Source organism: Anopheles arabiensis, chromosome 3, assembly GCF_016920715.1.
Source record: "Anopheles arabiensis isolate DONGOLA chromosome 3, AaraD3, whole genome shotgun sequence".
Taxonomy (NCBI): domain Eukaryota; kingdom Metazoa; phylum Arthropoda; class Insecta; order Diptera; family Culicidae; genus Anopheles; species Anopheles arabiensis.
Genome location: NC_053518.1, coordinates 47,140,368 through 47,158,849, shown reverse-complemented (window position 1 = coordinate 47,158,849; position 18,482 = coordinate 47,140,368). Strand labels below are relative to the sequence as shown.

Sequence of the window (18,482 nt, the reverse complement as noted above, 5' to 3'; positions counted from 1 at the left end):
TATTTCCTCTTCCTGTTTTTTTTTACATTCCACCTAATTAATTCACTCTACTTCGACAGTTTAATCGAGAAAAAATTATCGGCCGACGTTAATATTTTACCGTGTTTATATTTTGTTTTTCCTCCTTCGTTCCCATTTATGTTCAATTTACACTCATTTGAGCAAGCATATTTTCCATTGAATGTCAGTATCTGGCACTGGCATTTCAAACAGATGATGTGTAAGCATTTTCTTACACCATGCGAGATCCATCCCCGACGACACTGTCGTGTACCCCAACAATAGATAACGAACTATCAATAATTGTATCGGTCGAAAGGGTTAGGCCATGAGCTCACGTTTACACAGCAAATAATTTATGAGATGTTTCAGCGTAATTAACAGTGAATTATTAATGCAATTTGGTATAATTTTACATGACCATCGGAGAACATCGCAGGTCAACCATCAGAGTCCGGCCCTGGCTCGGATGCGTTTTGTGATGCGTGTTTCCGATAATGGCTACCACCGCTGCGGGCCTGTAATGCCTGGTTGACTTGGTTGTAATGAACGTTTTATGGATTTGTTGATTAATATGATCATTAAGGTTGGGACTGTCGCTTACCGCCACCATACGTGGGGCATATGTGGTAAGCACGACTGTTGCCTATTACTTTACTCTTTCATGATCTTCTAACTTTGATAACTGGTTGCAAGAGCCAAATTTGTAAAATATATTGCCCTGCGGTTTCCATCCATTGTTGATACAGTTTGTAATGTTTATGTTAGTATGCACACATATTTAATGTTGTCTGGTTTTACGTCTGCTCTTTTTATTAGGGATACAAAGTGTACTACACCACCAACCCAAACCAGCCCGAAGCATCGTGGGACTCTCAGATGGAAACCAACGATATGACAACCATTTCTGAGCTGACTCCTCATGCTATCTACACTATACGGGTACAAGCATTTACCTCTATGGGTGCTGGTCCCTTGTCCAACCCGGTTCAAGTTAAAGCTCAACAAGGTAAGTTGTTTTGTAAATGAATTCTCGTATCCATAGAGCAACATGCTAACCCTATATCACACACCGAGAAAATATAGTCCTTTGAATGAGCGTGCTAAGGCCAAAAATATATGTTTAAATCATCGTTGGGTTAAGTTGCCTGATTTAACAGAGAAAATAGTCTACTAAACCCACAGTTTGCTGTCGCCCCGGAATGCCAGCCATAATCAAAGACATACAGACTGACAAGCAACTGGAGAACTTTGACATAGTTAGTGACAAAACGGTAAAATAGAATCAACTTTGCGCTCAATTTAACAGATTACTCCAAAGGCGCACTCTTTCGCTACAGCTACAAGAGTGGTAACAGTGAATCAGTCATCCGTCGTTCAACAAGCCCAACCCGTCCTTAGAAGCTAATTGGATTTCCGTCCAGTAAAGTTTAACTATTTTCTTGAAATTATACCACCCCCTCCATGGCTAAATTCCACCAGCTGTCGGTAGTAACATAAAATCATTCATCTTCTCAACATTCATCGTCTATTTTCATGAAACAATACGCCGTTTCTAGCATAACTGTCGCTACGATATCGCAAGAGCAAGTCATCAACTTGCTTTACAGATTCGGTCAAATTAGACATAACGCTGCAACAAAATTCAAGAATCCTCATTTCATACCGCCCTTTGACACAAGGAGGCAAGTTTTTGCGCCACGTCGAGATATTCTCGCTTGGCATGATGAGCGAGTTTTCCTTGCAAGTGTCCTCCCACCACCTACCCGGAAAGCATAATGACAATCCCGCAATGCATCGGTCCAGTACCGTTGGAATGAGCGTTTGCCATTGTTTTCTCCTCCGAGCGGCACACAAAAGTTATTTCAATTTAACTTTTCCCTCAAATCAATCCAACACTATCCCTTTCCACTTCGTGCGCCGGCCGGTAGATAGTGTGCTGTTGCACTGTCGCTGCCCTGCAAGAAGTGCAACAGAAACGCTATCATCGCGGCATAAAGAGCACTGTCGGAGATTGACTAATAAACTTAAGGCTTCAGGTCCAGTTGAAATGCAGATTCAGCGGCGGCACTGTGACAGTGACATCGCAACTGTCCATTTCATGCTGCGCCGTTTCTTTGCACATTGTCAACTAATGAGACAAAGGGCAAGAATAATGGTCTCAACAGATGGGCCACTGTACATCTTCAAGAATGATGAAGTATGAATATAAATCTCACTATCTGAGCACTGTGCTTTCCTGACTGAATCAGCTTTTTTTAAGGATTTTGTGAGGCTGGATATAATGGAGTTGAATAGGCTTAATTTAAATGTTCGATAGTTTCTATAACAGTACACTACTTAAACATAAACCTTTAAAAATTAAATATGAGCCTTTAATAATTATCAACGATCAATTTGGTGGCACAATGTTGTTTCCTGTGATTCCAGACAGATGGCGATACCGTAAATGTATATTGTCTTCTCGAAATGCCCCAATCGTGGCCAAGAGAAAGGTGCAAGGTCTAATCCCAAGATAAGTCCATGTCCTGTCTTTGAAATCTTTTTTTGTGTTATCTAATAAATCAACTTCATTGTTCAAAAACATTTCAAAAAATCTTCATAAAAACGTTGTACAGCATTGTTCAGCTGGCTACATTAAACAACAAATTAAATATCAATTAGAGCCATTGTGAAGTCCTAAACTTTCAATCTAACTATGATTCAAGAACACGACAAACATCGCATCTTCAAGAGCATGACAAACAACAGCCTCAAGAGTTTTAATGGACAAAAATGTGCGCTGTAGCGTTCGTCTAAATATGTGTAATGTGTTTGATGACTGTTACGGTTGCCATGTGGTATGATTTGAACTCGCGTTGGTCAGGGTGGCCTTCGTCATCGTTTGCCGAATTTAAGTAGAACTGAAGTGGATACTGATTCGAAGCGGACGTTCGACACTTGATCGTCCAGGCGATCATAGAAACCTTTAGGAGGTTTCCCTTACTGGAAACGTTGGAGTTTAGAGGCCTTACCTTGGGCAGGGGGACATATCTAAACTCTTTAAATGAGAACTCGATAGATGTAGGATGGGCATAGTCCTATCCTGACAGTCCGAACGAATCTGACTTGCCATGATCGGAGTTGGTTTTATTTATACTCTCTATTTTGTGTCAATTATGCTGAATGTCAAGTTTTGAGTTTACATATGGTTGTGCTTATTATGTAAGGTCAGTTCTGGGTTCTGACGCTTACGCGGTGTTTTGTTTCCTACGCTTACGGTTCTGTTTGTACACACGAGGTACGGTGTCTCCGTTGGTTGCTATTATGCAATGTTATTGTTTTTACGCTTTACGCACTTGAAACGTTTTTGTGCTGGGTAATGTTTTTCTGCTGTTTTCGCACCTACGGGGCTGTGTGCGGGTTGTGTGTTTTAAGTGTTTTTGGACAAGGGTTTTTCTGCTGACTTACAATTCCTGGCGTAAGGTTATTTATGTGGTTTGGGTTGTGTTAATTTCTTGAGTGGTTATTTTATCCTTTTTTTTGTGTGTTGTGTGGTGTTGACAATTTGTGTTTATTAAGTGTGATGAGAATTGCGTGTGAATTGATTATAGACAGTATAGCATGTGCATGTGCATGCTACATATGATCATTTTAAAACGAAGCTATCTAAATTAAGCTACCGGCTTAAGTGTAACAGGATTTTCGATTGTCATCGACACCGGTGATAATCTCGATGTAATTAAATTGTTTCCTATCAAACATTCATACAACGTGTTTATGCATATGCAAATTACAACCAAATGTTTTCACTCCTCGTTCACACCCTACACTCATTTGTGCGCGACCCTCCCAGCTAGTTTGCGGGAGTTTTCCATTCGCGCGATACACCACCATCATTGGACGATCGTTTTGTTTTCTGGTACTTTTCGTTCGGTGAAGCGTACTGGACAGGAGGGCAGTAGTAGACCCTCCACGCTGAATGACACTAGTATGACACCCACAGTACTTGCCTCAGTTTGGTTGTTGGTTTGGTGTGTTTGCAATTGCGAGTTTTTCGACACACGCGCGCGCACACGGGGGCACTATGAAATTGCAAAGAATTGTGTTTATCTGTGTGTGTTTTTTTTCCAGCTACCAGCGTTTAACAACATTCTCTTTCGCTCTTTTACTGTACTATTTTCAGGCGTTCCCTCACAACCAAGCAACTTTCGGGCTACCGATGTCGGTGAAACAGCTGTCACCCTGCAATGGTCCCGGCCAACTCACTCGGGCGAGAACATCGTACACTACGAGCTGTACTGGAATGACACTTATGCAAACGAGCAGCATCATCAGTATGTATATGTTTCCGCAACCCCCCCCCCCCACCCCATCGCACACTTCCCCTCCAACCCCATCTCTCTGTTCCGCTGCAGAGGCCCGCCAAGTTGCAAGTGCGAAATCCTATCCCTGTGACTACTGTTTCGCGATTTACTGTGCTGGGATGTCCATGCTTTAGTTCATGGGATGGGATGTCCCAGCGCAAACTCTATTTCCTTCATTATCTCACCGCATCATGAAGTTTTGGTGGTCGGAGCCGTGCTGCCCGCTTCGTATGCGCCGCTGCTGGTCGCCAAACGGAACGAATGGCATTCATAACAATAGCGCACTTGATAACTGTTTAGTGGAGGCACTTGTTTTGTTTATTGTTATTGTTTGTGCCAGTCACTTCACACACACACACACACACTCACACACAGTGTGGGTCAATCCTCGGCAGCATTCCCCGCTCATGCGGTGCCAACCAGCAAGCAATAGTGGTCAAAAAACAGTAACAATAACATTGCCCGCCCCCAAGCGCTCCATGGCAGCAAATCCAATCCAATGTAGTACCTTATATTTCCTGAATCGAAATATGGGGGCTATACCGACGTTCCCATCGGCAGTCTCAACTCGACGCTAGACTTTTATGTGAACGGCCTCATATGTAGCGCACCCCACAACCAGCCAGCTAGAATAGTTCGTCATCTGTCAGCTCTCCGTGGGATGCCAAACTAATGTCAACACGACATGTCCCCCCTCTTCTTTCCACGCTCTTCTCTTGGCCTCCTTCATGCGATTGCGGGGTGGAAAGCCGTGCCCACTTAAACCATTCGTTCGCACACTTTCCCAGCTTTGGTGGGACATTTCACAATCAGCTTTCGATGCTTTCGCTCCGTTTCAGCGTACGTTCAGCGTTGCCGGAGGGACATTAGTCGTGGGATAATTTGAAATTTAAATTATTGAATAATATTGACACCGCGCACTCGAACCCGGGGTACTTTGAAGCAGTGAAAATTAGTGAACCTTTCGGCCACTTTCATAAAACCCCCACCGTCTCACCTTCCCGCTTATGTCGGACGCAGCGCAGCGTCGTTTGTCTGCATGGTATTGATTTTTGTTTTTAAAGCTGGTATTGTTTTTCGAACCGACAACAGAGAAAATTTCTAGCTTTTTTGTTGATTGTTTTCCATGCCGTTTATATTGGCCGTTCATGTTTTGTTTCAGTTTTAAGCCCGTGTGGTTCTTGCTTTTCACTATGGTTAACGCTCTTTAAATTACAATTTTAAATCAATGTTGAATATTCAAATAACAAAACGGTCGACAATATAACGAAGTTTAAGCTATTTTACCGTATTTGTTGTTTGTTACAAATTACCATACAGCACCCCGAAAAAACCCCTTCGAGGTGTACGCGGAATAACTACCCCATTATGAACCGTTGGTCTGAGAAAATATTGTCACGCCTGCCAGGATATATTATTTATTAATTGTAATGAACACGTTCCGTTTCCGGCGCGCCGAAACAATTACCGAGCCCATCCATTATCGCCAAATTATGATGTTTATGATAATGTAACTAGCCGTGTTGTTCAAAACCATACAACCGCACACAATCGTTTTGCACAAATGGCACAACCGAAACATTCAGCGCAGAAAAAGTTTCCGTTGAAAATGTCATAACATGCGAAATTTACTACCGTGTTTGTGGTTTTCATCAAAATTCCATCGCGTCACCCACCAATTTAGCTTTCTCAAGCGTCGCAACTGCCTGATTGGTTGGTAGCGCGAGGAGGCTGCGTGTAAAGGCAATGTTGTGGCACGGAACAGTTACCACCAAATTTGAAGAGTTCATAAAACCAATCGCGGCCGAAAAGTTTCTCCTTCTCAACCGACGACCTTAAGCTATGCCGTGCAAGAATACCTGGTTCGTGTAACCGGCGAAAACCTTTGATAAATTCTCCCACATCGCCCAACCTGTGGCCCGCCCCCTCGTCGTTGGCATGCTCTGTCCTGCGTCAGCCGTTCGTCGTCCGCAAATAAATTCACGGAATCGAGCGACCTAAAAGCATGAGCTGCATGATAGAGTTAGCCAGCCGCCTGGTCATTTTCCCCTTTTGTATTTCTACTTTTTTATGGATTACTGGTGCTACGGACTGAGCGCCGACGACATTCTCGAGTGCGTAACCCATCCGCCCACACCGGGACTACCTACCAACCGACCAGCTCCGGTCGTGAAAAAAGGGCAGTGTTTTATGAAAATGATTTTCATCCTACTCACGGGCTCGCCATTCATTTTCCATCAGCACCAGACCACGCGGAACTGGGGCCTTCCATCCCTGCGAAACCCTTTGTGCCCCGGTTCGTTCGTTCCCCGGTTTCGCTATCCGCCAAATAATACCTTCAATACACAGACCTGGCAGGTGAAACAAAATTTATTAATATTAATCACAAATTAAAATTCTTCTCCCTTCACGACCATCCGTGTACGCCATTAACCACCGGGCACTGGTGCGCACAGACGAATTCCGAACACCGAGACCTACACGCTGAGCAGCTTGTACCCGGACACACTGTACTACTTCTGGCTGTCGGCCCGGTCCCAGCGTGGCGAAGGTGCCACCACTCCGCCGATCCCGGTGCGAACCAAACAGTACGGTAAGTAAACCCTTTTTTCTTACCCTGTACCTTCCCCTACCTTTATCTTTCTCTGTCACACCCTTGATCGATGTGCCCCTCTCGATCGAACGCTCTAGATCTAGTACGTACGCCGACGGGGTGGATCTAATTTGATCTCAGCGGCTAATTGGGGTTGCAAATGAAAGTAGACTTTACTGCGTTTAACTTCCAGCCTTCTTTTCGCTATGCACCCCACCCTCAGCTCGATCCGATCCGAAGAAACCACCCTCCACTCCAATCCCCAAAAAAATATTCTGTTTTCATGTTGTGATAAACGGCAGTCGTGGTTGGATCGACGTGGAAAGCGCGTGTGCAAGATTAAAGCGAATGTCAGAAGGTGATTCGGCAGAAGGGTGTGGGTTGCGGGCTCTAGGATGAGCTTTCTTGATCTACTGTTTTAATGTGGCTGGCAATAGAACTTGAAGGGAAGAATCGATATTCTTTGCCAGCAGGGTGGTAGATTTTCACGCATTCGCTCATTCCGCTCGCTCACAATTACCAGGAAGGGTCCAGCACAAATCCATTGTGAAGCGAGACGACGACGGGATCAAGGGTCCGTTAAAAGGATACTTAAAGGGAGCATGAACAATGTGGCTGCCGAAGGCGGGTAAAACCAGCAGCTCCCCGCACTGAGTGTGCTGTCTTTGCCACTGCCTTTGCAAGACTTGCTTCCGCCTACGGGCTTAACCATGAGGCCACCAGTTTCCAATGAAAAAGGAAAAAAAACTGCTGGTTGCCTGCCGGATCGTGTGTTTTATTTTTTTGCAGCACAATATTACCATCCGGTCAAAAACAGCCCACGATTGTCTGTTGATGCAATGTACGAACGTTTCTTTCGGATGCTTGATTTTATTTTATTTTAATATCCTGCCCAAATAATGCAGAAATCGGTTTTTGTGAACTCTCGCCGCTATAGAGACTTTGCGTGCCCTGTGCGTGTTTGGATGTGTTTTTATTTTCCTTCTACTCTCTTTCTGTTTTGCTCAATTTTTCGCACGAAGATGCCGGACAAATAATTCGTACCGGGCTTTTCTTGCTTTTGATTTTTGCGACGTCTGTGCACACGAAGCTGGTGGTGCTGCTGCTGTGCTTAGAAACTTTGTATTGATTTTGTTGTGTTATAGTTTTTTTGTTGTTGTTGCTGCTGCTGCTGCTTATGTGCACAAACCTTCCGAAACAAAGACGAGCTGACATAACCTTAACCCCCTGCTTCTTCTTTTCTGCTTTATTTATTCGCGTAATTCTCTGCTCAGCTATCGTACTTTTTGGAAATTTAATTAAAAAGGGAAAGATATTTTCATAAACTACCGAACCCTTTTTTTGGTGTGCCCACTTTCTCGGTTCAGCAGGGACAGCAACAGCGAAAGAAGCTTGGAAGATGATGTTCGTCATAAATAAGCTTTCGATTCAGTGCCAGGCTATGTCCACAAATTTTGCATTACCACGCCACTCTCCGTCACCGTAATCATACCCGTTGAATATACTTTGGTTTATTTTTCTTCTTCTTCTGGCTGATCGTTTGTGGAAGAAACAAAAACCAGGGGCACTTTGGTTTGCATTTTCCTTTTTTGGTTACACAGTAGTCGATAGAGAAAGCGAAATAAAGAAAGAGAGAGAGATAGAGAAGCAAGGGGGAGGAGGAAATAAGAAAAACATCCAAACACTCACAGCACTGAGCACAATGCCGAAAGAAATTAAGTACTGCCTGCAGCAGCGATACCCACCCTGAAAGCAAAGATCATTCAGGTAACGATCGCCCTACAGGTAGGTGCGTCCGTCCTGTGTCGAAGCGGAAGTATGGGCGGAAGCAAAGCAAACCCTGTTCGCTGTACAGCTAACGCGGTACGACAGTTGGCGAAGACCAGTCGTTAGTTATGTGTTGGCATTAAGTGAAAACGGTCAACCGGAAGCAAAAGGGTCGAAAGGCAATCGTTAATTAACCGCCGTGCAACTGCAAAAAAAAAGGATTAACAATTTTTTATTCTTTTTTCGTTCCTTTTTATTCCGACGAAATGCTCGCTCTGTTTCACTTTTCTTGCTCAGTTGCGTCCGCGTTGCCTTTGCGGTCGTGACCATTTTCTCGCATTTCTTCCATGCAGTTTATGTTTTATCTTCACCGTTTCTGTTTTTGCGTTGAATTGCGTTTACCATCCTTTTACTTTTCCATTTCATTCATTTCATCTTCTTGAATTCTGGGTTTCATTATCACATATTTATCACCCACACAATAACTCTTCGTTGAGCGCTCTGCGTAACTGCACATCGATAGTGTTCGTGTTGTTTTAAAAGTACATATCTATATCTATATATATACATATATTTATATACATATACATTGACAGTAGTATCTCTGAGCTTCAGTTTTTCCCATTTTTTTTGCATATCACTTTGCCCCAAGCTACGAGTAGTAGTTAAGGTTTGTTAACCTTTTTTTGTTTTTGTTTTGTTTGTGCGCCATTCTCTTATGCACTCTTTGCACATTTCGCTTTGCCATTAAAGAACGAGTTTAAATAATGTCCACCCATGCTTTGATACCTTCGTGTTTTTCAATGCGAGGTTTTTTTCTCATAATCTTAATTTGATTCAGCATCCCATCCCTGCGGCGGTGGATTTAATTAAATACAGGCAATCAAATTTTATGAATCATTTCACCATATTTTTTTTACCGACTCTGTTTGTTATTTTTCCATTGAAATTGATTCATGTTTTATTTAAAACGATGATGCCCTCGTCGCCCCTTCCTCGCACGAGCCGGTGCTGTCATTTTTGCCATCTACTTAACACTGATGTTTATTTAATTTTATTTGTCATTTCTTAAAGTGCAAGCGTTGAACATGTTTCCTGCTACTGCTACTATTGTAGTGGCCTTCTTTAGATAACATTTAAAAAGATATTTAAAGTTACACTTGTACTTTGCTTACTACATAAGGTATTCATGCGTTTCTTGCTTTCATATTTTAACTATATACAACGACAAAATATCAGCAACATGTTATTGTTTTCTCGTGTTTGATTTTATACAATTATCCAATCTAGTTACAAATTGAATAATTCCTTTTTTTGTATATCTCCAGTATGGTTTCTTTTTTTACTATTATCGCACATCAAAGTCCACACATGAGTGGAGTTGAAAAGAACAAATTCAAAAGTGTGTTTGTTATATTATGCTAGCAGAATCGTTATTTCTAAAGTAAGCGCACCAATCAATGCAAAAACTACTACAAATGCAGATTTAACTTTCTTTTTGTTGTTGTTGTATTTTTCACTCTGCTACTCCTACGGGGGAACAGAGAACAATACGCTATGAAGTATAACAAACGGTGTTTTGCGTATGCTTGTCTACATAGTACGGTCTGCTGCATGGTGCACTTAAAATTGTGTCGGTATGATTCTGCTCAGCATCACAACGTTTATGTTTTCATTGTAGTTTTGCTGGGACATTGGTCTTGGTGATGATCGGCGTCTATTGGTTTTTTGTTTGTTTTTGTTTATTCATTCAACTGCCGTTTGTATTTATCATTTGTTTACTCTTCTTTGTTTGTCTGAATTTCCATTGCTTTCGCTTTGGCGCATCCCAAGTTCGTGTTTTACTTTTTATCCGCAACGGACAATTTCGTCCTTTTTATTTTGCAAACCAACAATCGTACAATTAATATTTTACCAATGAATGGTTGATTTTAATGAGTTTTTTCTGCATTTCATTGCCTCTTTCTGTTGCAATTCCATTTTCTTACATTCCATCTGATTTTTGTACACCATCTCCTTTGCAATGAAAATCGCCCTCATATCTTTCCACTCTATGTGTAAAATTAGCTATCACTTTAAATCACCGGTCTGTTTCGATCATTTTACATCCAAAACAGCTCACTGGCCAGTACTTTAAATCATGTAGCGTAGCTCTAATTTGAACTTAAATCGATTCGCTTCTTCTGTCAGTTTTTATTTCCTTAGTTTGCCCATTAGCCGAAGTCAATGCATGGACAGTTTTGCTCATTTACAAAGTAAGAATGCTTTAGAATTGGAATGAGATGTGTTTTAAAAATGTGCCTTATATCCTTACCCTATGCCCATATGCTTACCTCGTACCAAACGTAGCTGCATCAACTTGCTTTGCACCACGAAGAAACATTACATGCGACACCAATATATTTTGTATGAGTTTTCACTGAATGTGTTTCATCATGATTAGTTTCGTTCTGCATAATCGATTTTGTTTCAAAATCTTTCCTGTCGTTTATTCTATATAATTGTTCTGCACCAAATGAGCACTTTGTTTCTGTTCGATTTCTGTTTCAAGAGCACCATTAAATGTGTATGATACAACATTTCCTCTTTACCTTTAAAATGCACATTTTCTACTACTACTACTACTACTACTACTACCACTAACTGTCCAGATAAGACACGCATTAGTGCATTAGCGGCTTTAAAGCACTCTGTACCTCGCAACAAAAGGGACAACCATATATGATTGAACGAAAATGAAATCCTTCCAAACGATGCACTGTCTCGATGACTGTGTTTGTTTTCATTTTTATATCTGTATTCCAATCGTTTGATTTGGTTCCTTTGCATAACTATTGTTAAATTGTATGACTTTTGTTATTTACGACATGAGTTGTGTGTTAGTTTTTGTTTTCACGCGAAGAAATCGTGAAATGTTCAATAATATAAATATGTTTTTTCATATATCTTGTTCGTGAATTTTAAATCTATTTCCATTACTCTGTGCTGAACGTTCACGTTTCTTCTAGTTTCGTTTACTGCTATTGTTTACATTAAGTATTGTTGCTGATTGATATGATTTATTCTTTTTATTTACAATATTTTTCTCGTTTCTTGTTTTATTTTATCGGTTTCCCAATTATCGCTATGATTTTACGTTATACTGCACCACCAATAATGCCTGACCATTGACCAACTCGTAGTACCTGGTGCACCGCCCCGTAATGTAACTGTCGAAGCCACAAGTCCAACCACTATCAACGTGTCATGGCTGCCACCACCGGTCGAACGATCGAACGGCGCCATAGTTTATTATAAGGTGTTCTTCGTCGAGGTTGGACGATCAGATAGCGAGGCCACGGTAACCACCCTCAACTCTACTAGCATCGTCCTGGACGAGCTAAAGCGTTGGACCGAGTACAAGATTTGGGTTCTAGCCGGTACCTCCGTTGGTGACGGACCCCGATCGTACCCGTACACAGTACGCACTCATGAAGACGGTATGTATTGCACCATATGCTAGTTTATTTTGTTCGTAAAACTCAGACACCTCATTTATGTTCATGCTACAACAACACACCATCATCCTCCTACTACTAAACGCAATTTACACACCCACCAAGACACCCCGACATAACTCGCATAACTCGCTCCCAACACTCAAACACAGCGAAACACATACTACAAAAGCTATAATAATCACAGCCAAAACACAAACCACCCGAATTACTACTCCTAAACACGCTGAAACTATCATGAAGCAAAATACTAACTAATATTTTGTATTTTGAAGGTATAATGTGGATTGTTTTTGGATTCAAAATTTAACACTACTTGTTTTGTAATTTAAAGAAACGTTTTTTAATGCAGCGAGGATTTTTCACAACACTTTTTGCATTTTGCGTAACGATAAAAGCGTATTTTTTTACTAGCTGCTCCCGTCTGGAATACAATTGTAATTTCAAACGTTTTTTAGCATTACCAAAAACACAAAAAAACGAATCCTATTAGAAACTAATTTTTGCAGCAGCAGCTCGGAACATGGCGCTGTTTTTGATGGTGCATAAATATATTTTTTGTAGAGTAAGGCATGCATCTCACCAAAGCTAACACATATGAACAAAAGTGTGAGTCGGGAACAAGCTTATGTATGACAAACAATTTTCAATTTATATATTTTAATAATTATTTAAAAATAAATCCCTTTCGGACCTTATCAACTGTTCATATGTGTTTGCTTTCCATAGGTTTAACCATTAGACGGAGAATTAAAAATATAGCTAGCCCCCAGGAACGCTAATGCTCGCGATTATTACATTTTTAATTCTCCGTCAAAACGGCAGAGTATAGTTTTTGAATTCGAAATAAGCGAGAGCATACTCATGGAACAAAATCTAGCACGTGAATCACAGTTATAATAGCCCCCGGGCAGACCAACGCTTGGATTTACGAGATTTTCAATTTTGTTTTACCACTTCCTTCTTATTAAAAGTAAAGCCAAGTAACCTTAAATTCCACCCTAGCTTAGGCATCTTTTTGTGGCAGTCGTGATGAAAATCATTACAGCTTCAACCTAAACCCCTCGGTAAGGTTTGATGTTGGGTTGTATGCAACAGAAATCCCTTTTAATTGTCCAGAAAAGGTTACCGGTCGCTTTCGGGGCGACCATCGCCACCAAATCTCTCTCTCTCTCTCTCTCTCTCTCTCTCTCTCTCTCTCTCTCTCTCTCTCTCTCTCTCTCTTTCATATTCGACCTCCCACTCTGTTCCGACTGCCACATACCTAACGCTCCTAGTAAAACTCCTGGCCATGGTAGGTTAATTTAAGAAACCTAATTTTCGTATGGCTTAACTTTTCAATTTCCCCTCCCTTACACATTCCTTCGCCACGCGATGGACGATGCGGGGGGGGGGGCGTTACTGCTGCTGGAGAGAACTGATGTTCTAAAACGGCTGCTGAATTAGCAGACGAGTTTCTGTTTCAAAATTTGTTTTAAAGTTTAATGACTCCTGAGGGAGCCGTTAAAACACGCCGGAGTAATACCACGACACTCTAACCTGCACGCTTCGTTTGACGAGAACAGACTTTTTGATTCACTGCCCAGGTAAAGTGAAATATTCCTTCTGTGTTGTTTCTTTTTTTCCCATATTCTTCCGTCACTTGTTCCTCGGCCTCCGCGTCCTTCATGGAAACTTGTTCGTGGCACCTGCTCTCACGCCCATCCACATGGCAAATTGTGGCCGTTCAAAAAAGTTGCAAAACTCGCAAGGTAAACATACGCCTACTACGGAAGCGAGAGGAAATAATCATGTGCAAATAAACGCAGCGCAACGACAAAGTCAATCTGTGTCTGTGCGTTTTTGCGCTCGTGCACCTTTTACTTCTTCCCTGCGAATCGAAAATTGAATTGTGAAATTAATAAAAATTAATCACATTAATAAACATTTACCTTTCGCATTCCGGAATGTGAGCGGTAAAGTCATTCCTCTTTTTTTTTTTGTTTGTGGGAGCAAAGTGCCTCCTAAACTTGTCGTAAAATCCAATCCCAAGCGTACGGTTTCGGTTAAATCATTGGCCTTCAAGGTTTTGCCTTTGTTGAGTGCTATTTGTGATAGCATTCGGTATCGATCGATCACTGTTTTTTTATGCCACTGTCACTTTTTTGAAACGTGTCACATAGGGCACATTTTTTACACCGTCTAATACTCCAGTAAAGAATTAAAAAAAACGCACACATATAATGGGCTGTCAACAAAAGCTACACCGAAAAACAAAAATAGCATTCATCAACGAATCTTATCATGAGTATGCTCACTTAAGTAAAATAATTACAAATATTCTAAACGTTATCATTCAAAAACTATACTCAGCTGTTACTTAGGCTAAGATGATTAACAATCCAACCCACTCACAAGAGGAATATGGCGTTCGATATTGAATACGTCGTTTGATATGGTTGTCGTAAAAACAGATATAAATACTTTTCAATTTCAATTTTTGTTTCTAAATTCAAAAGTACCAGCAAGCGAACAAGAACAACTTTACAAACTAACTAATTTACAATATTTTCTATTCTCTGTACCTTTCGATCATTCAAAATCCCCCCACTATTTATTGAACGCTCATGTCAAACGTCGAACTTTTTGCTTTGCTCAAGCTACAAGGAAATGGTAATTTTTTCTATACCCGTAATTTTTGCTACTGGTTCATTTCCATTGTAGCACGTGCTGCAGAAGCAATGTTTTATTTATCTCTCGTTATTTTTCAACAGCCAGCACCTTTGTATTAAATTATATGTCTATGTGTGTGTGTACATATGTGTTATTGTAACTGTTTGTATTGTTTTGAAACATTTTTTTCTTAAATCTCTTTCAATAATCTCGTGCACCTTGTCCCGTTCAATTCTGCACCAGTCAAGTTGTTCATACCTCTGGCAAAGCACTCTTGTTCGCACCGTACTTTAGTATTACCTGCTCACGTAAGAAATTATGCGCTCTTGTTATTATGCATTAGATCAATGTCACTACCACACGCACCGTACATTTCTTCAGCGCACTCGTTAAATTTTTGTTCACGTTTTTCGATGCCATGTCAACCACGATCAATAGCGATGGAATAAAAATTTATATGTATCGTTACGTATATTCTTCTTCATCTCCGTATTCACCGCTGTCAATCGCCAATTAGATGCTGTTTGTTCGACCAAAAGCACCGCTAACAAAACAAACTACTAATTGTATTCTATTCAGCAAACCGAAACTAATGCAATTACTTTCTTACTCTCCCACCTCCCACCGTTTTTCATAACTACCACCACACCACCAAACTGCATGCCAAGTTTTTGACGGATTGTTTTGGGTTGCGTTTTGCACTGAATTTTTGACCGCACAGCAATTTTTTTATTGTATTTGACTTTCAAAATGATTGATTTTTGTCGTGCAATTTTTTGTACAGCCCGTTTGGTTATTATTGTTTCTGTTTTACTCTCAGTTCGAGCTATATTTTCATTGCAATTAGAAACAAAAATGTGAATATGTCATAGATTTTTTAATTTTGCTGTTAATTTCAACTGAGTACTGAAAAAAAACTTTCATTTATCTGCCACCTATATAAAGTAAAATTGCACTTACTGCACTCGAAAAACTGCACTCGAAGCATCTGCTATTATTCTCTATTGCACACACACACGCACCGATGAAAGCGCACCGATTTTTGTATGAACGCACCTTTTACTCAATTTTTGTCGTTGTATTTTCTGCACAATTCCAGTGTTTTTGTGTCACGAAATAAATAGCAAAATCTTACACATGCACAATAATCGCTCACCATCCACCCTCAACTCATACAAGCACAACTTGTTTATATGTTTCAACTTATTAATGATAAGATTATGTTACGTTTCAATTACACACACTCTTCTTTCTTCTTCCACCTTTTTTCGTTTATTTTTCCTACCATTCTAGTTACTAAAACTATTATATAATGCAATTTTAATTGATAAGTCAAACTACATTATAAGAGATATATCACAAATCACGCCACATCACCATGAACAAAGTATCTCCACAAAGATGCGTTCCGTTTTGAAAAAGAAAAAAACTGATCATACTGATTTGGGTTCGTTACGGGTGATCTTCGATATGTGACTTTTGTAACAACAACGTGGGAAGGGCTCAAATATCATTTGTTGTTGTTTTGTTCATTTTTTTATCGACTTTAATACGCCTAATATTAAAATTCCGTTTTGATCAAAATTTTGCTCAGCCAAACATCAGCTGTCAAATTCGAACACAACACTCATAATGGTTGTCTGTTTTTGAATATTTTTCACATTTTTTCCGTGTGCTATGAATTTTCTAGTATTCTCTTGTACTACATCTTCATTTACTGATAGACTTATCATCATAATGTGCTGTCTACTTGTGAATGTACACCATTTTAGTTTGGTTTCTTTCTAGTTTTTTCGTATTATTCCAGTCTAGCTGTTTGAATTTTGCCGTGCATTTGCATTTTTTCATGCACAAAGTATCATGATTATTGTGTTTTTTTTTCTGTTCAATAGAAATATTTCATCATATTATTTGTTTTCTTTTCTCACAATGCGTATAATTCAAACTTTTGCGCTACTTATCTCAATATTGCCGAGAATTTGTTTTCCTACCCATATCAGATAAAGCGAATCATAAGCGATGAAATTATGCTAGAATTTTGGGATTTTTTTTTTAATCTAGCTCATCAACCGATCACACACGAAGACTGTGTGTCGTACGTGTTTTGTGTTTTTTTCATTATTTCAATTCGTCTAAAAATACCCTTTGGTTTATTAAAACCATTTGGCGCTGTATAATCCTTTTAAACAATTTATCCGAAATTTCTTCCTTTGGAGTTTATTTAAAATTACTAAATTGTTGAAACAAAAGTGTCCTTTCTATACTTGAGTGACGTCAACTGAAAAAACATAGCGGAATGTTTTGATTTCTGATAATTAATCATATTCTAAGCGTATGCCTTTTGGGATTATATTATTTAATTTATGTGATAAAATCTCTGCTGCGTAATCGTAAGCTTGTTGAAGATGTCTTATTAAGCTGTTAGCTGTAAAAACCCCCATGTGTGATACAAAGACGTAACCATAGTGGCACTATGGTATCTAACCCCAGCTTACAATTGTCCACAACAAAACAGATGCCCTGGAAACTATCTTCGTTCACATCTACCGGCAGTCAAAGACACGAAAAACACGAAACCCAAAAGCCATAAAACGTAATTAATCAAAAGTGATTAATACACACTCAACGCACTCACGTCGTTCATTTTGCTGCCAATCCGATGAAGCTCTTCGGTGAAAGATATTATCTCTACACAGCACACATACACACATCGGTCACGGTTACGGGGTGCTCCTGCACCCCTAATCTCACATCGCCAGCACCGGACACTTTATTGCCGGTATATCCCAAACAGAAAACCGCTGGCGAGAGCGTAGGCCAAAGACGGAGATATTTATCGTCCTACACACCTGGCTGTAACCGTTTATTCTAAAATCCCCAAAATCTACAACCAGCCGCACAAACCCATGGCATGGCTATCGAGGCGGCAGTGATGCTGATATTGGAGTACGATTTCGTACATGTCGGTCAGCAGCAGCACTTGGTGGCTTCGGTCGCTCAAAATTACCGGAAGAAGCACTGCTAAGGTGTCGGTACCTGATCCAGGATTCGCTGTCCGTATAAATTAAGTGGATTACGGAAGATGGAATCATACCCATTTAGTTAATGAAGTTGAGAGTTTGTGACCCTTGCCGCCGCCACGATCGATCCTACATGCGCGGCGTGAAGCGGGGAGGTGGGGGGATCCTGTAAGGACGATAATAAATTGGGCTGCAGTAGTTGAGCACTTTATACACTTGAAAGCTATCGACCAACAATCCTGGCCAGGCCAGTCCAGCTCCCATGTGTGCGATTACTGTTATCCTTTTACGGATTGAAATGAATGTATCGTAACTTCAGCCGATGCCTCATCAAATTGGAATGGAGTTTGCCACATTGATGGTAACATTTCTTAGCCAGCTATATCAAAAGCTTTCCGGTTGCTGGAAAAGGATGTCACTTTTTTACACTGATTGATTATTGAAGTAAAGATGGTTCGATTTGTAAATTGCCAAACTTCAATCAGCATGTTTCCTACACAAAACATCTAGCTTTTGCAGGTTGGCCGATTGGGTTTCATAAATAGTGATTTCATATCTTCATAGAATAACAAAACTTAACCAAAACACTGAGGTTGCATTTCTTGTA

At 40.4% G+C, this 18,482-nt stretch overlaps 1 protein-coding gene across 16 annotated transcripts in view; it reads left to right on the top strand.

Annotated features, from left to right (window-relative positions):
* LOC120902030 (tyrosine-protein phosphatase Lar) overlaps nucleotides 1-18,482 on the top strand; it is a 239,669-nt gene that overhangs the window by 194,983 nt on the left and 26,204 nt on the right. For 14 of the 16 annotated variants that reach the window (XM_040310497.1, XM_040310494.1, XM_040310495.1 and 11 more), the window contains 4 exons: nucleotides 820-1,009; nucleotides 4,166-4,316; nucleotides 6,803-6,939; nucleotides 11,889-12,185. In XM_040310497.1, the coding sequence (XP_040166431.1) occupies nucleotides 820-1,009; nucleotides 4,166-4,316; nucleotides 6,803-6,939; nucleotides 11,889-12,185 (775 nt within the window). The remainder of the gene's footprint in view (nucleotides 1-819; nucleotides 1,010-4,165; nucleotides 4,317-6,802; nucleotides 6,940-11,888; nucleotides 12,186-18,482) is intronic. The other 2 variants (XM_040310508.1, XM_040310507.1) reach the window with 1 other exon arrangement.